Source organism: Amphibalanus amphitrite, unplaced genomic scaffold (genome assembly GCF_019059575.1).
Source record: "Amphibalanus amphitrite isolate SeventyFive unplaced genomic scaffold, NRLGWU_Aamphi_draft 000370F_arrow, whole genome shotgun sequence".
Lineage (NCBI taxonomy): Eukaryota > Metazoa > Arthropoda > Thecostraca > Balanomorpha > Balanidae > Amphibalanus > Amphibalanus amphitrite.
The window spans coordinates 382,849-407,686 of record NW_024881864.1 but is presented as its reverse complement, the minus strand read 5'-3'; the positions used below and the strand labels follow the sequence as shown (position 1 = coordinate 407,686).

The 24,838-nt window shown below is 54.6% G+C and overlaps 1 protein-coding gene across 1 annotated transcript; it reads right to left on the bottom strand.

The window, feature by feature from the left end:
• Window positions 1–1,289: 1,289 nt before the first annotated feature.
• On the bottom strand, window positions 1,290–21,674 carry LOC122389749 (PDZ domain-containing protein 8-like). Its single transcript, XM_043382073.1, has 16 exons — window positions 21,456–21,674; window positions 19,896–20,093; window positions 17,990–18,182; window positions 17,500–17,657; window positions 16,365–16,566; window positions 15,227–15,415; window positions 14,525–14,655; window positions 13,917–14,076; window positions 12,748–12,851; window positions 11,595–11,851; window positions 10,296–10,572; window positions 9,719–9,811; window positions 9,449–9,547; window positions 6,827–6,988; window positions 5,420–5,617; window positions 1,290–1,499 (listed from the first exon to the last, which is right to left on the bottom strand). The coding sequence occupies exons 1-16, from the start codon at window positions 21,609–21,611 to the stop codon at window positions 1,290–1,292; spliced, it is 2,787 nt and encodes a 928-aa protein (XP_043238008.1). The 5' UTR covers window positions 21,612–21,674.
• Between the last annotated feature and the right edge of the window lie 3,164 nt (window positions 21,675–24,838).

The window sequence follows — 24,838 nt, the reverse complement described above, 5'->3', positions numbered from 1 at the left end:
ACACGCACCGGCGAGTGATAGCGGCTCCGCCCGGCCCGGCGGCGGGGCTGGGCTGCCACGGGGGGACGGGGATCTCTGCAGCGCCGCCGGAGGACCTACCAGTCACAAACACACGCGGACTGGAGTGGAGCGGACCGGCAGAGCGAGACGCGCCGGCCGAACGGTAGAACGGTCAGACATGTTCCAAGAACAGCGGAGGATGCGAGAATAATGGACCAGACACCGATGATTCAATGCAAGCGATGACAATGGGAACAACACTGGAAGGAATGTACCAATTCGATGACAACTGACACATGGACTAGCTACACCAGCAAACCGCCTAGATCCGGCACATCGAGAAAAAAGCTGAACGTTGTGACCAATCTACTCGTAAGTAACTACCTTAGAGATGACATGGCAACACACCAGGAGTAAACAACAGATTGTCGCACCACCGAAACGATATCGGGCCGGTGTTAGGGGCGGCCGCAGACCCCTCAGAAAGCTCACTGGATCGACACCAAACCACTGAACACATGCCCTAAACATCATACGAACCCACGAAACCCCCTAAAGGTCACTGATAGTCTCCGAAGACGGGGCCGTCTCTGCAGCGGCCTGGCTCTCACAGCTAAAGCACAGCGTTCGTCTCACAGTCTGTCGGCCGATATGCACAGTTGCACCGCGAACAACCCGCGGCCAGCCGGCCCCGGCCGGAGCATCCGACCTCCCCGGGAGCGCGCACCAGCGTCCTCATGGCAGACCGAGAGATATCACAGGCGAACGGAGAGAGCGCGAGAGGAGATGGAGAGAGCTAGTAGCGGACCAGAAGTACCGAAATATTCCGGAACTATCCTGTCACACCAGATCATTGAGAGCCACACACTGAGCAGACCTCACTGTGTTGGCGTAGCTGTCTTGAAAACCAGGTTACTGCAGTCGCAGTCCTATTGACATCGCTGGCAGCTGCGGTCGATGGGACTCCAGTACCGTAGCTGACTGGAGACGACGGAAAACACTCGCTGGTGGCTATTAATTACTGCGCTCTGTCAGCTTCAGAGGCCGGACCGCCCACCTCCCGGGTTTGGGCCACAGCTGACCGGCGGGCTCCACAGCTGACCACCGATCTCACGCCCTCAGCGCGGAGTGAAGGGCTGGTCGAGCTGCGCCGTCTGACCCGGCTATAACACAGTAACCAGAGACAGCCGGACACCTCCGCTGCAGTGGCCGACACAGGTGAGCGGCCCGTGTGGTCACGAGCTGTCCGGCGGCGCCGCGCCGCCCGCGCGGCCGCCGGCGGGCCCCGGTCAGGCCGGTGGCGCGGCCGCCAGCGCGTCGCGCAGCCCGGCGTTGTAGTAGACCATCAGGATGCCGAGCATCTTGGTCTTCTCGTCGGATTGGGCGAGCAGCAGGGCGCAGCGCGTGTGCGTGGTGGGCCCGTCGGCCTGCCGGTCAGCGCGCAGCAACTCCTGGCGGCGACTCTCCTCAGAGTCCAGCTCCGCCTGCAGCTTCGACACCTGTCGGCACACACAGACAGACATACAGGGGTTAGCGGAGACAGTCTACATAGATCCGCCTGCAGCTTCGACAGCTGTCGACAGTGACACAGACATACGGTGGATGTTAGCCCGGCCATAGGTCATAAACGACGGGCTTTAAAATGTTGAGTGACGTCGAATTAAATTTTGTTTGGGATATGCACCCTCTTTGTTCACAATTACATATTAACAGGAATGTCTAGCATAATTTGATTTGTCTTCCTATGTCGATAGTTTTGCGAGAGTTTCGGTATGTTATTTCAGGGACCAGACTTGTGACAGCTCAAGAAAAAAGTGAGCTCGCTCAGCTCAACTCCGTCTTATCCGCTCCCGCTCAGCTCCCGCTCAGTTTAACGCGGCTCAGCTCAGCTCACGTTCCGCTCAAACCGGCTGCGCTCCGCTCACGCTCAGCTCAGCTCAGCTCAGTTTCCGCTCAGCTCAGCTCAGCTCAGTTTCCGCTCAGCTCAGCTCAGCTCAGTTTCCGCTCAGCTCAGTTCAGTTTCCGCTCAGCTCAGCTCAGCTCAGCTCAGTTTCCGCTCAGCTCAGCTCAGCTCAGTTTCCGCTCAGCTCAGCTCAGTTTCCGCTCAATTCAGCTCAGCTCAGTTTCCGCTCAGAAAAATGTACCGACGAAAAAATGCACGGACGAAAAAATGTACAGACGAAAAAAAATGCGAGACGAAAAAAGTCGGACGAGAATCTGCGGACGAAAAATTGTCCGACGAAAATCTTCTAGACGAAAAAAACGTCATGGAATCATCTCAACTAGGCGGTGTTTCACGGCCGAGAGCAGCACCCCCACGCCGCCATCCGCTCTTGGCACCCTGCCAGGAGCTGACGTTACATTTTGGGGTAGTGTTGGAACTTGGAGATAAGAGAGTTTGTTTATATCTCCATGGAAACCCCATCTGACACGTGTGATAGCAGCGTGCTGTTATCAGTGAAACCTATAACACCACCCTGAGGGGTGTTCAAGGGCACCGCACACTGCTGCGTGCGGTGTGTGCGGTGCGTCCAGCAGGCGTGGGGGTAGGGGATGGGTAGGCGGTTCTGACGTCACGGCTGCATGCGGTGGACGGTCCGCTGTGGCCAGTCCCGACCGGCCACAGCGGTCGCTGTGTGCGGTGACGGAATGCCGACGTAGGGACGAAGTGGGCGGAGCTTCGAGGCTGTGTGCGGTCCGACCGCACACAGGGCCCGTGAACAGCCCTCTGATCTCAACCAAGGCAATGTCAACACTATTAGAATTCATAGTCGGCGTGTGAATAAGAGAGCTTTTCCCATATAATGGACATCAGAAGGTGAGAGTTCCAGTTAGCGCCTCTGCCCCACCCCACTTTCAATAGGATATGGTTGCTTAGCCCACATTCAACCAACGAAGAGGAACTTTATTTGCTAATTCCTAATTGTTAATATTTTATGCAGAGGTAAGAACCCTTATTGATAAAATGAATTTAAATAACTGCTTAAATAACAAAGTGAAGAATGCTGAATTGTATGTACATTGTGGAGCAGAGTGTCAAGGCGATTGCGAAGCATCAAAGCCTGACAGTAGGTATTCATCTTGCAGTCAGACTTGAAACTTGAGACTGGCTGTATTAGCCTGTAAATTGGCCAAGACCCTGGTCTTCCAATTTCCATGCAATATGGGTGAAAGAAATTAAGCTTGATTAGTGATTACTATTGATTTCTTTAGAGTTTTGATATTTTTAAGTGCGATCACGAAGGCAGTGTAATTGCTCACTCCATAGCTAGCTCATAGCTGTAGCATCAAAGCCTGAGTTAATTTCCAAGCATGAACTGAAAAGAATTAGAACTGGATCAGCTCAGCTCAGCTAAATCAGCTCAGCTCAATCAGCTCAGCTCAGCTCGCTCAGCTCAGCTCAATCAGCTCAGCTCAGCTCAGCTCAATCAGCTCAGCTCAGCTCAGCTCAGCTCAGCTCAATCAGCTCAGCTCGCTCAGCTCAGCTCAGCTCAATCAGCTCAGCTCGCTCAGCTCAGCTCAGCTCAGCTCAGCTCAGCTCGCTCAGCTCAGCTCAGCTCAGCTCAGCTCGCTCAGCTCAGCTCAGCTCAGCTCAAGCTCATTCAGCTCAGCTCAGACAGCAGCTCAGCTCAATGCATTACTGAGCCGGTTCAGCTCACAGCTCAACAATTTGGCAAAATGTTGAGCCGGCTCATGAGCTGAGCTGATTTTTGAGCCGGCTCAACTGAGCTGATCACAAGTCTGTCAGGGACTGAGCCAAAACTTCATTATCTCAACCAAACTCTTCTGCTCTGTTACCGTGGTTAAAGGTAGTGTGCCAGCTTTCTTGGACCGTATGGAGTTAATGGCCCAGATAAGGAGAACCGGATTTTTAGAACTTATCCATACCTTCAAAACTCATGGAAACGTCTTAAATTCTTCAAATTTTGAGTACCCCAGTGCGAAATTCGCCCCGACGGGTTGTCGGTCGTACCCCAACCACATTTCACACCACTATGAACAATAAATGCACACACTGAAATCGCTATTACCGATATGCTCATCCAATCAAGTTTCGATAAACCCGTTCATCATCATCTCCTGCGGTTTCGAACACGCCTGTTAGGTGGCTTCTGATGCTCGTCGAGGTCGGAATTTCCAAATACGCGTGGTGCGTCGGGCCGCGCGCTCTGACTTCGGCCAAGAAAAATGCGTCAGCTGATCATTGTCATTTCTGCCACTTGCGTGTGGTGAAATGGGGTCATAACTTATAAGACGGCTTTTTCATATCAATTATTTTACATAAAATCATATTTCAAACCATAAATAATGTTCGACAGCCAAATAAAAGAAACAATACCAATACGGGCTTACAGTTTAAGGCTCGACATTGTGTTGTCTACGATTAGACAGCTGATAACTCATTCCCGTACGTCGTATGGTCGTAACACTATAATGACCTTTGCTTATTGTCACAAGTGCGCCGCATTCGCGATTGTTGCCCGACGCCTGTTTGCAGGTGAGCCCACTACAGTTGTTATACATATCTAAAAACCGATAAAATTTTAGGCGAAAAAGGCACTATTCCAGGCCCATTTTTGATTTTTTTTTGCGATATTAGGTAAAAACAGAAGCTTCTTATCCTAGGAAAAATAAAATGGGAAATCTTTCAAAGGTGGCACACTACCTTTAAGGATATTTAACAATGATACGCATCCGAGTGGGTACAATGGGAAGTCTGAGCTCGACAAGGGGAATGGGAGCACATAGCGGGGATCCGGGTCATGTCAGACGCTCTAACTAAGGAGACCGTCTCTGTTGCAAGCGGCGCGTGCCGGTGGACGGGTCGGACCGCCCGTGAGCCGCGCTCGGCCGGCGCTCCCTGGCACGCCGCCAGCGCTCCGGGAGCCCCTGGCGGCGGCGCTGCGAACCAGCGGACGCGCGCGGCCCATCGCTGCCGCTGCCACTCGCGAGTGATGGCCGGGGAATCGGGTGTCAGCCACTGCACGGTGAAAATAGCTGATTACGTGCCCGCTGCGACCGTAAGGCAGGCTCGAGCGCCCATGATGAAATTACGATAAAGTTCATGGCCTATCGAATTTCGCAGGAATTCCTCACGGACCTCCTGGGTCACACGGCACACCTAAATCATATTATCCGACATTTGCTTAGTAGAGTCAGAGACGACATTCAAATTGCGCACACTCTTAGACGGTTAATTGCATGTCCGTCCCGATACCGTCGTGTCAATGTCTCTTTTTTCAGTATTTTGACGTGGCGAATTTCCGCTACCTAGCCAGTCCCGTCAACACATTGTTGAGTCATAACACATTAGCTATTCCCTCTCGTACAATTTGCCCGTCCCGTACCACGTTTTCGAGTTGGTCGCGGCTGTCGGCCTCCCTGTACCCCAGTTCCGATTATCCCGCCCGCTCCGTACCATGTTCTCGAGTCTGTCTCGGCGGGCGGCCGGCTCCATCTCGCAGTAGAGCTGGCAGCCGAGCTCGCGCGCCGCCAGCACCAGGTTCTCGTTGTTGGCGCAGCTCTGCATGTTGGAGAGCGCCACGTCCAGCTCTTCGTCACTGTCACACTCGCCGCCGGCGCCGGCCGCGAACGGCGAGCCCGCCGTCAGCGAGCTCTGCAGAGGGGAGGGGGGTGGGAGGTCACCGGCGCCGGCCGCAAACGGCGAGCCCGCCGTCAGGGAGCTCTGTGGGGACGGGGAGAGGGAGGGAGAGGGGGATCAGCGGCGCCCGCCGTCAGACAGCTCTGTGGATGTGGCGGGGGGGGGGGGGAGGGAGGGGAGGTCACCGGCGCCCGCCGTTAGAGCTCTGAGGGCAGGGAAGAGGGTGGGGAGGTTACCCAAGGGTTGGGGAGGGCGTATTAGTCAATCGGGGAACGACTGAAATGTTATTTGCAGCGGAAGAAGAACAGAAGGAGAGTAACGGAAGTTAATTCCGAAAATACCATGAAAGGTAAAAATATAATGAATTATAAAACCGAAGACAAAACATGAAATGAGAGGAAAACAGCACAAAGGCAAAACCTTTCAAAACCATGCTTAGGACAAAAAACGAAGCCATAAGGATATATGCAACGTCGCACAATTAACGAGAGACCGTCACTAGAGAAACAAGTAGGCAATTCACGTCTCGATAGAACCAGTTTGAGACGCAAACGATTTAACACTGAGACAGCCGTCACCCAGACAGGACAGGGTTACCCACAGAGACAAGCCACGCTCCAGACAGGACGGTGTTTCCCCACCACCGGGCCAGACACACCGGGACACTCGACGGCACTCCCCAAGAAGCTACAGTAACACACACGGGCACTCACGGACCGCGCCCGACGCGGGTTCAACTCCGGTGAGAGGCCGCACTTCCGGCCTTGGGTAGGAGCGGCCAACTGACGCGGCCAGAGTATATTCTCTGGGAAGAGCGGCGCCGTCGGCGGGTAACGTGGTGTCTCTAAAACTGGTTTTTAGCTTCTCCCCAACAAACTCAGCTACTACGTTGTGGTGGTTGCGCACTGAGAACTTTATCGTTAAAATACCCGCTGTAAATAGTATTGCTATTTTAAAGGCCCGAATACGAGTACACTAAACAATTCACTACAATCAACAGCAGGCGCGTCAGCAGTCGGGGAAGACAATGGATGCCTTCAAAATAACCCCGACCAGTCCAACAGAAATACTCTGAAACTACTCATCAGTTTACCGATCTGTCGTCAACAACTTCTAACACACCAAACACGTCCGACCTTCCCCGTGCCACCCTCGGCCACAGTCACTGTTTACCTCCCGCGCCCCCGCGCAGGGCGAGACGGTACCCCCGGCGCTGGCTCCTACCTTCCTGCTGGCCGCCGGTGAGCGCTGCGGTGACGGCGGCAGGCTGGCGGACAGGCCGCGCTGTAGGCCGGCAGAGGGCGGCGCCAGGTTCTGTGCCGAGCCCGTCCGCTTCAGGCCGGCGGAGCCCAGCGTGGCCATCAGAGTGTTGAGCCGCCGCCGGCGCTGTCAGACCAGAGCGGTTAGTCCCCGGCGGGCGGGCGGCGGCCCGGCCCCGTGCACAGCTGACGACACTACTGCCCCGGGTGGTACTTAGACACGGATCTATGGGAAAGGATGGGCACTGGGTCCGGACTGGATAGAACGTCAGAAGGGTATCATCTGGATTTAAAACAAATGGTAATGTTTTAACCCTCGCCGGACCTATTGGTTTTCTACATACGCGCCGGCCGAGGGGGGGGGGGCGGGTACGACCCCCCTCGCCGTTTCGCCCCTGGTGGAGCTAGCGCGTCGCGGAAAAAAACGACCGTGTGTGCCGTTACGAGACGCAGAGATTGGTACCCGATTTTAAGATCCTAGGTCAACCGGTGACCTCTGAGGTCAGGTCAAGTGCCCCAAGGTACGGTTCAGTTTTTGGTGAATAACTTCGCAAAAAACGGCTGCAGAGCGCCGATTTCGGCAGCATCGTGTTCGCCTCGCTCAGGCGCGTCGAATGATATATTTTTTGTCCGGGTCAGGTCAACTTGGGGTGTTGACCTCAGGTCAAGGTCAGGTCAGCACCCCCAGGTCACGAAATTGGTCGAAAGAGGTCATGTAGCATATCATTCGATTCGGCAGGCCCTCCTGAGTCCATTGGTGGCTTTCCCAACTCGCTAGCTCAATTTGATCAAGAGTTATTGACGAAAAACTAATATGACCTTGATGACGTCATAAATGACGTCACGCAAGGTCAACATTGCAAAAGTGACGCATCTAACCTTGCAAGGAGTGCATCAAATCACGATTCTGTGTACTTAAGATAGTTGGAGATCGCTCCCGGCGCCAGAATAGCAGTTTTCATTTTTCCCCATTGACTTATAATGGTGAGGTCACGAAAATGACCTGACCTCATATGACCTTTAAGAAAAATCCGAGATATACAAGTTGTGGGACTCATAATGGATACTAGATCCTGCAAGTTTCATTTCCCTGTGACATCTCCTCTGGCAGTGAGGGCGTTGCGAAGTTGCGACATCTGAAGACCGTGCAGAGGTTCACTTATGACGTCATAGGTCAGTGACCTGACCTGACCCAAAAATGCGGTTGGTGTCAAAAGATCCGGCTTGGATCAAAGGTCAGGTATGCCAAGTTTCAGCTCTCTATCGCCAGCGTGTTCGGAGCTATCGCGAAAAAAACCCTATGGGGGGGGGGGGGGCGGCGGCACCCGCCCCCCCCCCCTCCCCCCTCGGCCGGCGAGGGTTAAAGTTAAATTGATATTCGCTGTTTCGTATTTGCCGCATTGATGCAAGCATGATCACTATTTTGAATTCACATGGTGATTTTAAGAATGAACAGGCCATTCCTCCAGCTCGTAAAGCTTTTGTAACGCAGCAGTGCCAGTCACTGTAATTTTCATCCAGGCATATGGCTTGAGAGGTAGCCCCGTGCGACTGTTGTTTATGAAGAGTGTGGGATGATAATTTCAACCATAGACCTCTTTTTCAATAGCGCTGACTGCTGGGAAGGCAAGAGCATCGGAAACTGTTTTTCGGGTGGAAGACAGGTTATTGGTTGCCGGGGGTCAGGTGGATAGATTTCGAATAAAGCACTTCCCAAGCAACATCATACAATGTCAGCACTCCCAGACAATTCGATCAACCTATGCGAATGCGGCCTCCCTACAGCCCCTGTCAACCATGCCAATACATGCTACAGGCATCAGACAATCAGATACCCCACAAATGCCCCAACAACACTACTTATTCGGTAAACACTACACACGACGGGCTAGAGAAACAAGCTAGTGACAATCTTTGAAACACTTCACAGGGAAAATTCACAGTAGTCACTCTTTTGCAGGTACGTTCAGGTTCAGTAGCAGGGAAATCGTACACGGTTTATGCATGAAAAACTGCCCGGACGCAAGTGGACATAAAGCGCTTTTCACAAGCGCGCCGGCTTCACACTCGAAAATTCTCAGTAGCCATCCTGGGAACGATTACGGACGAGGGAGACGGAAGCCCACGTAACGCTCAGTCAGAGCTGTACAGCCGCTGTACAGTCGCAGCCGTCTCGGCCGTCTGCTGGCGACCCGGCTGAGCTGTTAGTGGCTGGGGGCGGACGGTCTGTACAGGCGCCACCTCACCTTCCGAGCCCCGGTCAGCACCTTCACCGCCGCCACCAGCCGGCGCACCCGCCGGCGCGCGCGGCCCGCCACCCTGCGCCGCGGCCGGCGGGCCGTCTGAAACCAGCCCGGCGCGGCCGCAGTCAGACCGCACTCTCGGCGGCGGCGGAGCCTGTAATAGCGCGTCAGAGTCCACACAGCGCCGAATTCCCCAGCTACCCGCCGCTAGACACGGCAGTGGTCGAACATGCACCCCTAGAGAGCTACCCAAGCCGAGCTACCCCCTCCGGTGAGCGTCTGCGCGGCATGCCAACAACTACCCCACGCGGCGCGGCGCGGCCGGCCGCTATATAGTGGCCTACCTTCTTGTCGGAGGGCTCCGCGGCGTCCTCAGAGCTGGTGACGATCTCTGGCACGTGACTGTCCGAGATGGAGTCTCGCCAGCCGCGGTTCAGCTCCACCTGACGCGGCAGCGGGCCATTTGGTCAGCCACGGGTCCATCAGCTCAGCCGTCCGCTCGGCACGGTTAACAGAGCACCGGACAATTCACAGCTCCAGCTCAAAGGGTTCCCAGCGGCGCCGCTGTCGGGGATAAGTAACGGCGTGACACCGACAGATGTGGCCTGTCTCACCTGGCAGGTGGTCTGGCTCTGACAGCGAGAGATGCACCGCTTGTGACAGGTCATCATGCAGGCAGAGCACTGAAACGCGTCCTTCAGCCAGATCTGCAAACAAAAATAACACATCGTCAACAGAACCGATATAGGGGGAAGGGACAGCAAGCGGCGCGCTATCAACCCCGTCTCAAACTGGCCGCGGAGCCGGAGTTCCGTTCGTTTGAAAGCAGACGCAGCTACTGTACCAAACGATAAACACTGAAGCCCGTTTCCCATTGGACCCGTTAGGCCGTCACCCGTCGAAACGGGCCCGTTGCCATTGACAGACCCGTCAACTGACACATTCAGTGCTGAATGCTGAATAATCCCGTTAAATAAATGAGCTGAACATTCTTAGGTGTTGTTTTTATAGATGACTGATGTCATCACTGTCAACCGTGGCAGCCGTATGGCTACCCATCTACGCTGGAGTACGAAAAACATCATCTCACAAAATGAGCTGAACATATCATCACCAATCGAAAATCCTCCCCCCAGGCCCCCCCCCCCCCCCCCACAGAGCTCCAGCCCACCCGGTCACCCGCAGCGGTACCTTCCGTTTGCAAAAGTCGCACTCTGTGGAGGCGGTGAACCTCATCCTGGCGAACTTGTGTCCGACGCGGATCTCCAGCGGCTCGTCGTCGTCCTCCGGGTCCGACTCCTCCACCTCCATCCTCTCCAAGGTGACGGCGGAGGCGTCCTCCTCGGCCAACGAGTCGCCGTCGCTGCCCGCGTCGGCCGCGCCGGCCCCGAACACAAACGACAGCAGGCAGTCGCCGAAACAGAACGTCGGCTCGAACGCGTTGAACACCGACAGCTCGTGGTCCACCCTGACGGAGAGGGAGGGGGGGGGGCTGCTCAGAGGGAACTTTGCACATAATTGGTCCAAATGGCGAACCAACGACCGCGGTCAGCCTTCAGTTTATGCTTCGTTTTGTCTCTCCAGCCAGGCGCGGTCACACTCAGGCCCCGACGGCCGTCCCTCTCCCGAGCCGGACTCACTCCCTACTCCCCATCAGCAGACGGCGGTCCTTCCCTCCCTCTCCCCAGTCGGACTCACTGCCTGACAGGTCCCTCTGCCCAGCCGGACTCACTCCCTGCCATCGGTCCTTCTCCCCAGCGCGACTCACTCCCTAACAGGTCCTTCTCCCCAGCGCGACTCACTCCCTAACAGGTCCTTCTCCCCAGCGCGACTCACTCCCTAACAGGTCCCTCTCCCCAGCGCCAGACGGCGGTCCCTCTCTCCCTCTCCCTCTCTCTCTCTCTCTCTCTCTCTCTCTCTCTCTCTCTCTCTCTCTCTCTCTCTCTCTCTCTCTCTCTCTCTCTCTCTCTCTCTCTCTCTCTCTCCCCCTCTCCCTCCCCAGCGCCGCGCGGTCGGACTCACTCCCTGACGGCGGTCCCCCCCCCCAGCCGTCCCCCAGTGTGACTCACTCCCTGACGGCGGCCGTCGACGGCGATCCCTCCCTCCCTCCTCCCTCTCCCCAGCCTTTACTCACTCCCTGACGGCGGTCCCTCTCTCCCTCCCCCTCTCCCCAGCCTTTACTCACTCCCTGACGGCGGCCCCTCCCTCCCTCCCTCTCCCCAGCCGGACTCACTCCCTGACGGCGGCCCCTCCCTCCTTCCTCCCTCTCCCCAGCCTTTACTCACTCCCTGACGGCGGTCCCTCCTCCCTTCCCCAGCCGTCCCCCAGCCTTTACTCACTCCCTGACGGCGGCCCCTCCCCCTTCTTCCCAGCCTTTACTCACTCCCTGACGGCGGTCCCTCCTCCCTTCCCCAGCCGTCCCCCAGTGTCACTCACTCACTGACGGCGGTCCCTCCTCCCTTCCCCAGCCGTCCCCCACCCTTTACTCACTCCCTGACGGCGGCCGTCGACGGCGGCAGCAGACGGCACGTCTCCACGTGGTGGCCCATGGCGGTCAGCCGGCAGGCGGTCACCACGTCCGACAGCGGCACGCTCAGCCGCGCCAGCAGCACGTCCTGGCCGGCGGCGGCCGCGCCGTCCCCGCCGGAGCCGGCTGACGGCTGCTCCGGCACACCCAGCACGCTGATGTTGAGGTACCGGTGCGGCGGGCCGATGGCGAACTGGAACGACTCGTTGAACACCGGGTCCTGAGGGAGGGGGAGGGGTCAACACAGAGGCATGGCAGGGCGAGGGGTGAGAGAGGTAGGTCAACACCGGGTCCTACAGGTAGGGAGAGAGAGAGAGAAAGAGAGAGAGAGAGAGAGAGAGAGAGAGAGAGAGAGAGAGAGAGAGAGAGAGAGAGAGAGAGAGAGAGAGAGAGAGAGAGAGAGAGAGGGGGGGTCAACAGCGAGTCCTGACAGAGAGGGGAAGGCGAGGAGGATGAAGTGGTGAATAACAACGGCAATGTCAATCAGCAGCGCTGGTTGTTTGTTGTGTTTTGTTGGATTAGGCTTTTTCTGTCTAACGAGACCATTTCAATGTTGGAAGGATGATAGAAATTAGAGGGAGACATTGGTCTGGGCGGGCACCCTGGTGCTCCGGCGGGGCTGAGCCCATCACGTGGACAGGCCACCCAGCCCCGTTACGGTCACCGCACCCGCCTACGGGCCTGCTCCTGGGTTGGAGCTACCAGTATGGGATGAAGTTACCCGTCCAGTCCAAAGGGGTTGAGGTGCAGAGGAGAGGATTCAAGTATCCTTAGGATGGATACGACGGACTGAAGCAGGAGCGCCGATTTCCGAGGAAAACATATATAGCAGGAGTGGGGTGCGGTGCGACGGGCGGCAGAAGCATCAGTCGAGGAACATCGAGCCTCTTATCTCAAACAGAATCTGTATAATGTTGGCGCCACATTATCGGATTTGATCACACTGCGGAAACAGCGTTTCGCTCAGCATCTGACAAGATTCAGCCCTCAACTGAGTAACTAGCGGTTGACAGGACATCGTGGACCGGCGTCCAATATATTACATCACCTGGTTATGTGAACACAGACCACCGGCAAGCAGTCACTGGATCTAAGGGCAAATAAGTATACACTGACCTCATTCCATCGAACCAGTTTGGTGGCCTTCTCCTGGTCGGAGATGCAGTTTTGTATGGCGGCGGGTAGGCTGATTTCGGAGCTGCTGTCCTCCCGGTCCCCGACTGGAAACGGGGGCGCACCATCAGACGGTCGGTTCTTAACGAGAATAACAGGCACAATAAGGGGAGAGGTTACAGCGATCAACGCGACAAACATCCGACTTTACTACGTGATGCCGTAGCAAAGCGAAACCAAGCAAGGGAATGCTCCGAAAAATGTTTGTGTATGAAGTCTGCGCAAGTTGTGATGGAGAAGGTAATTATTTTCTTAAAGTCTTACTAGTCTATATATGCACTCCTGCCAACCCTGAACGGAATGAGTTGGCATGCACGTCACACACAAAACATCCCTAAAGAAAGAGAACGGGAAATAGAAAGAGAACCTCAGTTGTGACACCCAAGCTAAACAATGCCAGAAAACAATCCCGACAGAAAAGGAAGAAAGCGAAGAAACTCCTGAATATTGGGAACCGCACACGACGTCCGCATGCCTCATTACAAATCGAATACCAGGAATACACGTGTAAACCCTACAGAAAAACGGCAATCTCATAACAATCTCGAGCAATGCCCAACGCCTTCCCTTTCTCTTGCAAGCGTCTCATAAATGTCCTGTATCATTCAGAAAAGGCACGCGAATTCTTTCCAGAGCAGTATCCGCGTTCATATGATGCGATGTTTATGTAATAGTCCGACCAATCCATAGCCGCAAATGATATGCATAATCGCCCTCCCGTATGAAAATCCAGCATAAATAGGTACGAACCGATCCCAGCCTCCGTCGGCCACCAGTCCGAGGCCGCGGCGGTGACCTGTCCGCGGCCCGCGTGCCGGGCGGTTAGTCCGTGTGTCCTCACTCAGTGGCCGTGCGCTCAGCGCCTCAGACAGTCCTACCTTCCTCCGGAGAGGCCAGCTCACCGCCCGCCTCCGCCCCGACCTCTGTGAGCTCCCGGCGCGGCTCTGTGAGCTCACGGCGCGGCTCTGAGAGCTCCCGTCGCGTCTCTGTCCACTCGCCCTCCGCGCGGCAGAGGTGCGGCCGCCCGCAGCGTCCAGCGGCGCGGGCGGCCGGGCCGAGCCGCACCCAGCCGGCCCAGGAGGCGGCGGCGGCGGCGGCCACCAGCGGCCTACCTGAGCTGGGACCGCAGACGCTGCGCGTGCCGCGGCGCCGGCGCACCGGCGAGTCGTCGGTCAGCACCGACTCGGAGACGGAGCTGTGCAGCCGCCGCTCCGGGGTCGGCGGCGGCGGCCGCGTGGCGGGCCGAGAGCTGGACACGGTGGCCGCCCGCCGCTGGAACCGGGAACGGCAGACAGACGGTCAGAGGCAGGGCAGGTGGTAGTTGGGCTAATACCGCGAGCACAGCTGTCATGGAAGGAAGTGACAGATATTTCAACGTAATTGACATACTGGAACGCTGAGCGATATACGACCACTCTAACAACAGACCAAACGCTGACCTACCCGAATTCTTAATAATGGGGTTGTAGCTGAACAGTCTGATTTCATTTGAAAGGAAATTTACTGGAATAGTGAATGCCGTTAAAAAACATCAAAATGTGGAAAAGATTGTTCGATATCGGAGGGTAGAGGGCAGGGGCACCGCAACAAGCTTCGCTTAGCGGTAGCTCTGTCCTTGTGAATCCTTCCCATCAAAAGATTCGGACTAAATTTATAAAAAAAAAAAAAAATATCCAGGGCACATCCCGGGACCCCCGCGGCGGCGCGCGCCATTACGTACGGAGCTGAACTTGGTCTCTGTCATGCGCAGCACGCGCACGGTGATGTCGCGGTGCGGCTGCCGCAGCAGTCGGTTGGCCGTGGCCAGGTCCCGCACCGGCTCTCCGTCCACCGAGTCGACAATGTCGCCGGCTGCAGCGAGCGGCACAGCGCGGTCACAGCACAGGACCGGCCACACACGGCCTCTGGACAGTACCCCACCGGGTCAGCGCGGTCATGCACACGCACGGCACACACTGCCTCCAAACAATACCCTACCCAGTCACCGGAGATACCTAATGGCACGTAGCCGGTCCACTGACACTGGCACAAGCAGCCACCCGGCAGCAGTCTTACAGTCGAACCCGCGGAACCACCACCAGTCACACGAAGACAGATCAAACTCCACAAACGGCATAACGATCTACCAGCCGTCAACTAGCACACAGCTGCAGCGGGAACACATCAAATACGACAAACGGTACACAGATCTGCCCGCCGTCACCCGCATACAACAGCGCATAAGACTTACTTCTAACTGTAAATCAACCCAACTGAAAACCACGCCCAGCAAAACCCTCGCCCACTAAATACTACCAAGACATTTTACCCTGAACTCTCCAAGCTATCAGACTTCAACTGCAATGCCTCACCTCATGGATTTTACTCTATCACCGCACACATAAAACTGCAGCCACCACAGCCGGCAGTACACACCACCCACCTTTGAGGCCTGCCTTGTAGGCGGGCGCGTTGTGCACCACTATGAACACGGTGATGCAGTTGCACTGTTTCTCCATGACGAAGGTGTCTCGCACGAGCAGGCCGACTGCCAGGCCCGGGTGGGCCGGCACCGGGATCGACTCCTGGGTCCACTGCACGTGAGACGTGTCCAGTAGCAGCGGCTCAGAACCTGCGGAAAAGGAGAGGAGGGAGGGTGTTAGAGACCACTGCACGTGAGACGTGTCCAGAAGGAGCGGCTCAGAACCTGCAGGGTAAGGACGGGGGGGGGATGGGTTAGGGTCCACTGCATGTGAGACATGCCCAGTAGCAGCGGCTCAGAGCCTGCAGAAAGACGAGGGATGGGTTAGAGTCCCCTGCACGTGCGACGTGTCCAGAAGCAGCGGCTCAGAGCCTGCGGAAAAGGAGAGGGGTCAATGAGTGGTGATAAGTCATGAGCAGTCACTATAGTCAACCAGGGACCAGCGCGACGCTGGGATGACGGTCACTAGCGGCATGGGAAGTGCCCGTCATGGGTTCACAATGATTTTCTAACTGATATGTGGGCAACTGGTGAAAAAATGCAGTCAGAAGCGCCGGGCAAAGCTGCGAAACACACGTCCCACCACAATGACCGTGATGGCGGTAAATAATTAACAGAGCAGCCTTGCGCCCGGTACCCCCAGCCCGGTGCGGCGTGTGACATTCATCAGGTGAAGTTCACACGGTCCCGCCGGCCCGTGACACAGCCTAAATGGGTGCCGCTGGGTCTCCTGTGGGCTGGACAACGTCTGTCCGCCGCCAGTTTACGGCCCGACAGAGTGACCAGCCGCCGCAGCCCGGGGCCGGCAGATTTACTGTATCACCCGAGAATGAACATTGCACAAGCCTCCCCGCTCGTCCGCACAAGTGCCGCTTGGCCGAGTGCAGCGACAGGGCAGGGCAACGATTCAGGCTTTGTTGCCGAGCTGTCCAGTAAGTGGGTGAGAGCAACATGAGTGTTGCATAATCTCCGGTTTCGCCCATGATTTTCACCCGCGCCGCCGGCTGCTGTGGAGTCAGCTGATGGATAGCCTGAATCAGCCCCACCGCATTCCCTTATTCCATCACCATCCCATGTTCCCCGTCCCCCGGGCACCTACCCACGGCCAGCCGGCAGTAGACGTGCGACAGCTGCCCGCTGGGCCGCAGCCGGGAGAGCCGTTTCAGTGTCACCTCCAGCTGGCCTCCCGGCGGCGTCTCCGGCGGCTCCGGCGACAGCTGCTGCAGCCGGGACGTGAAGAAAGGCTTGTAGCGCAGCTTGTAGTTGGGCAGCGTGTGTCGCTTACGCAGAGTGCGCTTTATCTGAGGAAAGAACGGGGGAAGGGGCTGTGAGCGGCGTGTGCTTTATCTGAGGACCGAGCGGGGGAAGGGGCTGTGAGCAGCGTACGCTTTATCTGAGGACCGAGCGGGGAGGGGGCTGTGACGTCAAGGTCCCGTGGAATTAACGAACGAAAAGCTGAGCCGACTAAAAATTCAGTGCAGACTATGGTAAAACATAAATATCAGGCAGGCTGCCGTCGAGCCGCTGAGTTCAGCTATTTTTGTTCGCGAGTATTTTTGTTAGCGAGTCTCCCAGCCCGCCCACGCGCCAGTGAAGTATTGATCTGGTACAGCACTGACCCATGAACCAGGTTTACATAGCTAAAATCGACTTACGGAGGCACTTGTCTCAACTAAAGCACGCCGATGGAACGCTTTGATAAATAGCCCGACTGCGTTTATGATTTTCACACATCTTAACTAAACGGCTGCGCCTTACTTTTGATTCCCGGAATACCGCCAGAGCTCCAGCCAGCCTCCCACCACCATTGCAGACTCGGTCCATCAAATTTCCCCGCCGTGTCACCGTGACACAGTCTTTGATGATCCCATCCTTTGACCGTTGCTACTCCACATGACCCTCAGCCGCCACTGTGCAATTAGATAACACCCTCTGATGGCCTGGTCCCATGAGTCGACACTGTGGGGCCTGCGCCTGACCCTGAGCGAGCTCAAATGAGTCTATCTGACCCAGGAAGGACCAGTGTAACAATCTGCTGAACCCCCTGACCTTCGTACTCTGATATCAATAACATCCGATTGGCCCCTCGACTGACCTGCCGTACCATGACGACGGTGACGCCCCCCCCCCCCCCCGGACTGACCTGCCGCACGATGACGGCGATGACGCCCCCCCCCCCCCCCGACTGACCTGCCGGACGATGACGGCGGTGACGCCCCCCCCCCCGGACTGACCTGCCGCACGATGACGGCGGTGACGCGCGGCAGCGGCCGGCCCTGGAACTGACTCTCGGCCTCCACCTCGATGGTCGGGTCGCCGATGAAGCTGTACGCCCAGTGGGAGAACGGGCGCCGGCAGAAGCGCAACAGCACCTGACCCGACAGACGGTTAACTGCCGAACGGGACACAGCCGTCAGCTCACTCGGAGAGGCGTGGGGCGCTACAGTGTAGATATGGTTAGTTCCCGACGGCTACGACTGCGAAAAGTTAAATGGCATTGATGATAAAATACACTGAGCAGATGTGCTTCCGAAAAGGTGACACTTGATGATACAGAACTTGACAGTTGTTCGCGCTACCTCGAGTGAAGTCATATGAGCATTGATGTCATTAAATGCAGTCATACGGAACGGCAAATATCAGCCAACAGAAGTCCAGTATGAGTGACTGGGAAGAGGTGAACTTCCACCATGACTGACTGACCCCACAGCTCCGCACACCCACTTTTGAGGAAGACGAAGCCCTTGCGGCTGAGGACGATGTCGGCCAGGATGCTGAGCTTGAGGCCGCCGTTGTATTCGACGTCCACTTTGAGGTCCAGCTGCTCGATGGTCTGGGTGACCGGGTGCAGCGACACGTACTGCGTCGTCACGCTCTTGAACACGGGCATCTGACCGCCCAGGTCCAGCTCGTTGATCTGCCGGCGGAGGGGTGGGTTACGTAAGGGCACGTGGAAACCGACGGACGGCGGCGGCAGTCGTTGATCGGAACTGGACAGAGATTAACGGAAATGTCACCAATCTGAGGTCTCGTATTTATCATGCCTATGATCAATAAGGCAGACGGTTCGGGGCAGCAGCGCAACATCCATAGAAGGGATAGGGTGAAGTCGTATAAGAGTACGCACTTAGTGGATTTCTTGCTCTCATTTGTTTAATATTTGAAGGAAAGAAATCGCAAATAGGGAATATTAAAGTTCATTGAATTAGCCATCAACCCATGGGGCAACGATCCTTCAGCGTAAATGGAAGTGGTCTAAAACTGACATTTTCTGAACCGTTGCACTTGCGTACTCTTACCATATGGGGTGTGTAAGAGTACGCACGCCAGGCGGGTGGAGTACGCAAGCATATGAACACACACCTATGCAGCTTGCACTGTCCAAATGCTTAACTTCAAACTCAGAAGGCGTTTAAGTTAATTCTAGTATCCAAAAAGAAAAACATAAAATAAATCTTTCAAGTCTATAAATCAGGAAATAATCATGTCGTGTGTTTCGTAAAAAAAATGCACGATCAAAAAGGAGAATAACTCGTATTTGGAAGAATTTCGGGTACGCATCTGCATCACAGTGCTCCATTTGATGATATACCTACAAAACAAACGTCATTGAGCGAAAGATTAATAATTCTATATTTCTGTATATTCGATTTAATGTATAATTCTGCGTACTCTTACCCTCCTGAACAGTGCGTCCTCTTACCGTACATGCAATTCGCGCACAAAACAACCCCGAAACGTTGTGCAAAACTTCGCAAACATAATATTGCACTGTACAGTATTTCCCCAGATAACCTCACAAGTTTCCCACAACAATCACGGAAATGTACCTTATCTCAACTGCCAAGTATCAAAATTATTGTACCATATCATAATAATATCATAACGCTCGAAAATAATATTCATCGCCTTAAACTCAACAGCGTCGCCGCTCAACGCCCACGTTCCGTTGGTGACATGCACGTACTGGTGGCTTCATGTCTGACTTCATGAACTCGACAAACCCGCGTTGCTAAGCAACCGAAACAGCTGATGCGTACTCTTATCGCCCGCGTACTCTTACCCGCCCTTACCCTACCGTCTTTCTTAGCATGTATAATATCCCAGGCAGGTTATTTATTCAAAGGATAGAATATTAAACGCGTAGTGATTTGAGAACAATCGCTACCCGTTAGGAAAACCGCTTGACACATAAAAAAAAACACGAGGATACGCTCTCTCAGCCGGTAACAAAGTTAGGGCACCCGGAGGAGGGAGTGTTTGGATTAGAACAGAGGCGCACGGGACCGTGTCTCAGTCCCATTAGCAGGCCGGCGGTAAATAATTCACCCGCCCCAGCTGTGAGCCGAGGGAGGCGGGACCAACCGGTCCGCCACTCCATTACACAGAGCCGTGCAAAAACGACACAGTTCGGGGAAGATGGATCCGCGACTCAAGTACATCAGACCTTCTCGAGTATTAGTCGACTTAAACTTCCGTGCGAAATCTGATTACCTGCACCAATTTCAGCCCAATAAAACTCCATAAAACTCCCGTAACAAATTATGACCGACTAGTAACAGCAACCCCCACCGATTTCTCAGTGATCAGACTCCCGGCGGCACATCAGACTCCCGGTCCGGCGCCTCACCCTGATGTTGTGGAAGAGCTTGCCGACGCTGGTGCGCGCCATCAGCTCCTGGAACTCCAGGTGGATCTTGTTGAGGACCCAGAGCCGGAGGCGCGGCGTGTGCACCAGGTCGCCGAACAACATCTGCACCAGCAGGTTGATGGCCAGACACGTCTCCTTCCGCTGGTAGGTCTCCTTGCGCACCTCGTCAGCCAGCTCCTGGGGCGGTCAGAGAGGCTATTGTCAGCCTTAGGCCGATAGCGTGCAGCGGGGACCACACGGTCAGGATCAGGATGACGATTGACGCGTGAGGTGCAGTGGGGAGTCAGATCAAAGCAGTTGATAGTGTAGTCTTAATTTGCAAATGAAAAAAGAAATGCCAACAGAACTAAGGCGCAAATTAGCAAAGCAATTATGCAATATCAAAAAGGCCTCAATGAACACACATAGTTAGGCCGTAAAAAGTGACATACTTATCTTAAATAAGTCATCGATGAATCGCTCTGTCCATTCACCCAGACAGGCAACGAACACATCAATAAAAGACCTCAATGCATGACAATAGGACGTGGAATGTGGATTTATCTGCCCACAGCAGCGTGTGAGCTAATACATGTGGCGAGATCGCATGTTTGCGTTGGGGCTTTGCCGACTCTGCTAAGAAGTTATCAGCAGTGTGGAACCATCCAGTAAATGGGGGTGTCTAGTCTAGATCCGCCTTTTAATAGAACCGCATATTATGCAACATATCTGAATATTTTCAGATTGAAATATCTGGAGTGCAGTGAAGCTGTGAATAATGTGAATGTGCTGCTGTGGGACTGTGGGTGTCAGACTGCAGCTGCCGCGCGAACTCTCCCTGAATCCGCCTATATGCAGGGCTACAAATAGCCTGTGAGCTCCCTGGAACGATTCAAAGACTGGGCAGCAGTCGATTACCGCCTCCGCCGCCCCCGGTGGTTGGTATCGACACTCGGCACGGTCAGATAATGGGAGAGTCAGCGAGTGGCGCCGAGCGACTGTACTGGTCTGGGTGAGAACCCGCAGCTCTCCGGGCAACTTTGGTCAACTAATGGGCCGAGCCTCAACCGGCCTTATAATTACCAACTGCTCCGGACTTTGGATGCCCTATTTTAGAGCTTCCAGGTATCACAATTATTTTCATAAGTTATTTTTCCAGATAAAAATACATTGTAACAACATTTGGTAAAGTACACACACTTCGAACGAACTATATGCCAATAGTTCATATTCATTTACATGAAAATAATATAAACACTGTGGTCGTGCAGTGCTATTATTTAAAGCTCTGACATCGCACATGAAGCAAAACCGTCGCTCGTCCTGTCGGAAAAACCGCGCCTGCAGCCATGCCTGTAACGTCGTCTGACATTTCACGTCCCACTGGCGACAGACTAACGCCGATGGCTGAGGTTTAGGCCGAGCCGCCGGCGTACACTCGCTTTTATCACGGCTGAGACAGCTCAATCCGCCACTCAGACAACTCCATCCGCAGGATCAACACCTGCCCGCTGACACAGGGTCTCCACACACGGCCGGCGGCCCGGGTCACCCACTCACCTCGGGCAGACGCGGCTGCGTGACGGTCGGCTTGTCGGTGGGCCCGACAATGGGTAGGCTCTCGAAGTAGTTTTCCAGCACATAGTACTGCACGACCAGCGTGAGCACGACGCCCAGCAGCACACAGAGCAGCACTAGCAGCAGGGTGCCCAGCATGGCTACACGGCGGGATAGTCAGCTGTCCGCTCAGCGCCGGTCAGCGCCGGACGGCGGCCCACTCAGCGCAGCACAGTCCGGTCAGCGCAGCTCGGCTGGGGGCGGGGACGGACACTGTCACCAGAGGGGTGAAGACGGACACTGCCAGAGGGGTGAGGGACGGACACTCAGGGGGGTGGGGGACGGACACTGTCAGGGGTGTGGAGGACGGACACTACCAGAGGGTGGAGACGGACACTGTCAAAAGGGGGCAGACGGATGCTGTCAGAGGGGCGGAGAGACTACACGTTGTCAGAGGGGTGAGGGACGGGCGCACTGTCCGAGAGACGAACATTACAGGGGAGCGGAGATGGCCCTGACGGAAGGGAAGGTAACGACGCGTGTCAGTGATATAGTACGGCACGGCGGGACGGCCGAAATCCGTCCCAGTGCCGTAGCAGGGACCTCCACCGGCGGAAGGGGGAAGTCCGTCACCCGTGGAGGGCAGGAAGCCAATCAACGGCGACGCCAATGGATGGAATCAGGTTTCAGAGGCGTGCCTGGGAAGCCAGCTAGCGGTCGATATACACAATACATAGTGGTCGCAAACCACGTCATTTACGACATTACAATACCAGCACAGTCATTAACACCTTCCAGCTGACAGTTATGAGGCATTAAACTGGTACCCGTACTAGCTATGCAAAGACCAGGCATGTGGTCGCGCGGTGCTGTTCGTTGCTGTTTATATTAGCGCATTAATAAACGCTAATATTGACGTTCTGCGCAGAGCTGTTACGACACCGGCGCGGCGTGCACACGGCGTTGTCGAGTTCTGCGGACTGGCCGGCCGGTCTGCAGGGAAACGTGACAGCTCGGTGACGTGGCGTTACGTCACCGGTGGAGAGGCGGACACGTCACACGGAGTCACCCTCCCCCGTCCGCGGCGGTGACGGCGGCGCCGAGTTTCCTCCCCACACCGCTGAGTGGAGCCAGAGAGACCAGTCTCCCAATGCCAGGACAACTAGCCGCAGGTTGTCGGCGGAATGGCCGGCCGTGTAGCTGTCACCGAACCGCGGCGCCGTGTACCCGAGGGCCGGCCAGAACCCCCGCCGGCGCTCGGCCGGACGTAATGCAGCTATTCTGGCCGCGGCCGGTCGGCGCCGACCTCCAGCGCGGTGTTATGGGCGGTCTCGGCCAGTGGTGCGGCAGTCCGCCCTGTCCTCACCCCGGCGGTTACCGGCGCCGCCGCACACTGCACAGTGGGGATTTTTTCCGATCTAGCACGTATTTATTCGTAGAGGGCAAACCATAGGAAGAATTGTAGCCAGATTGTGCACAGATGTTGGCTGGTGTGTCCTGGTGAGAATTTTACCTGTAAATGTGCATAATCAACATAGTATAGGGGGTTCAATTGGACCCCCGCTCAGCCGTTTGGCCCCTGATCAAGCTAGAGCTTCGCGGAAAAGTCAAGCGTGCTGCCTATGACGAAATTAGGCCGAATATATCCAATTTCAAAGTCCAAGGTCATAAGCTGACTTTCCAAGTCAGTTTAATGACCCAACTAAAGTTGGGAAATCGAGACCTCTTGAAACTTCGCAAAGTTAGGGTGTTACGGGGTATTTTGGGGTGCTGATCACGAATTTCATGTCAGTTTTGATCACAGACGATGTCTTTATGCATTTAGGCCAGGTCGGGTCAGGTCAGGTTAGATCAATTAGTAGGCGTCCTGCCGGCCATCCATAGAAGTGTCACCTACTACTGATAGCTTCGTAACATGGAACGAAGGCACTAGAACTACTTCGTAAATATTCAAATGGCTGCTAAAATCGAAATCAGCACCAAAAACTACCGTAGAAACAAGTAAAACTCGAAAAAGTGAACCAAGGTCATCAAAAGGTCAATGACCTTGACTTGACCTTCACGTGACCTTGACTCCCACCATTATGCATGGCACCAACATCATTTCACATATTTGAACGTTTAAAACCACAAAAAGACTGGAAACCGCGGATAATGTTAGCTGGCATACGCCGAATCGCGATTCCGACCAAACATGGTCTCGAGAAATATGCCACAGGTCAAAGGTCAGTTGGGTCAGAGTCATGAAATTTTTAGGTTAGATGTAAAATTAATGATCTCGAGGGTACCCAAAGTTTCGGCGCGATCGGCCGTTTTTTGCGCGAGTAATTTGCGGAAAACCATGGGGTTTTATCCGACCCCTTCCCCTCCCCCTCCCCACAAGTGCGATGGTTAATAAGGTTACGGTATGTATAATTTGCGCTTGTCATCCTATTCCTAATGAATGTGTCTCAGAAAATATGCATCATATAAATCACGAAGTAAAATTATTCGCCTATGTCCGGAACATACCTATATCGTGCTGTTTGCCCTAGCGCTCCTCGAGTGGGGTGTTAAGATACTCTAATGTGAATATTCCGTGTTCAGGCAAGTTTCGGCAGCCAAACCAGGCGTTGTCTTGTGCAGAAGAAAGTGGCGAATTCGATAGGATATATTTCGGAGTGGAAAAGTGTGGAGAACATTGTTGATTTCCTACATTTATTTAGAATACCATCCCTTCAATATGGTGTCTGTAAGGGTCTTTTGTAAAGGGCATTTTTGTGACCTTAGTAAGGTTGTGGCATACTTTCTGTTTGCCATTCCATTCCTAATAAAGGTGCCTTTCAGACGATATGCAACTTTAAGACCTCGCAAGATTAAAACCAACAGGACAGGACAATGAAATTGAGCTATACTTTCGGGCCTTGCTGAGTCCATTGAGTAATCACGCATGAGTGTGAACTTTGGGCGCATTTTTCCTAGTTTTGCTGTGGACATACAGATAAAACAATGCCATATATGAAAAATTCAGACATTTCTTAGCCCTACTGACACAAAAAATAAACAAAAATCCAAAAAATATTTTTTGAATTAATAGGCGCTAGATCGGAAAAATCCCCACTGTGCACTGGTCGGAAACGCCCTCACGAGAGGCCACGGGCGATTCCGGAGTTTCGGATTATTTTTTATATAGATCGATTTGAAATTGATCAAATTATTATACTTAGGCCAAAAAAACTAATCCCGGTGACCAAAAATAGCTATAATCAGCCCCCGAAGATGGGGTATCCCAGAACTCGGAAATTGACGCGGAGCAAGAGGTTTCTTGAGCCGGATATTCAGAGTCTTATTGCTGATAGACACCAAATTGAAATCCCACATATTATGCATCAAAATGTTCGTTATGA

Bases quoted from the DNA above. Each gene is read 5' to 3' on its own strand.
- LOC122389749 (XM_043382073.1), bottom strand. From the start codon at position 21,611: ATGCTGGGCACCCTGCTGCTAGTGCTGCTCTGTGTGCTGCTGGGCGTC. The intron at 14,656-15,226 runs GTGGGTGGTGTG...CGCTCGCTGCAG, and splicing joins CTACAAGGCAGGCCTCAAAG to CCGGCGACATTGTCGACTCG. The intron at 9,812-10,295 runs GTACCGCTGCGG...TTTTGTTTGCAG, and splicing joins GCGACTTTTGCAAACGGAAG to ATCTGGCTGAAGGACGCGTT.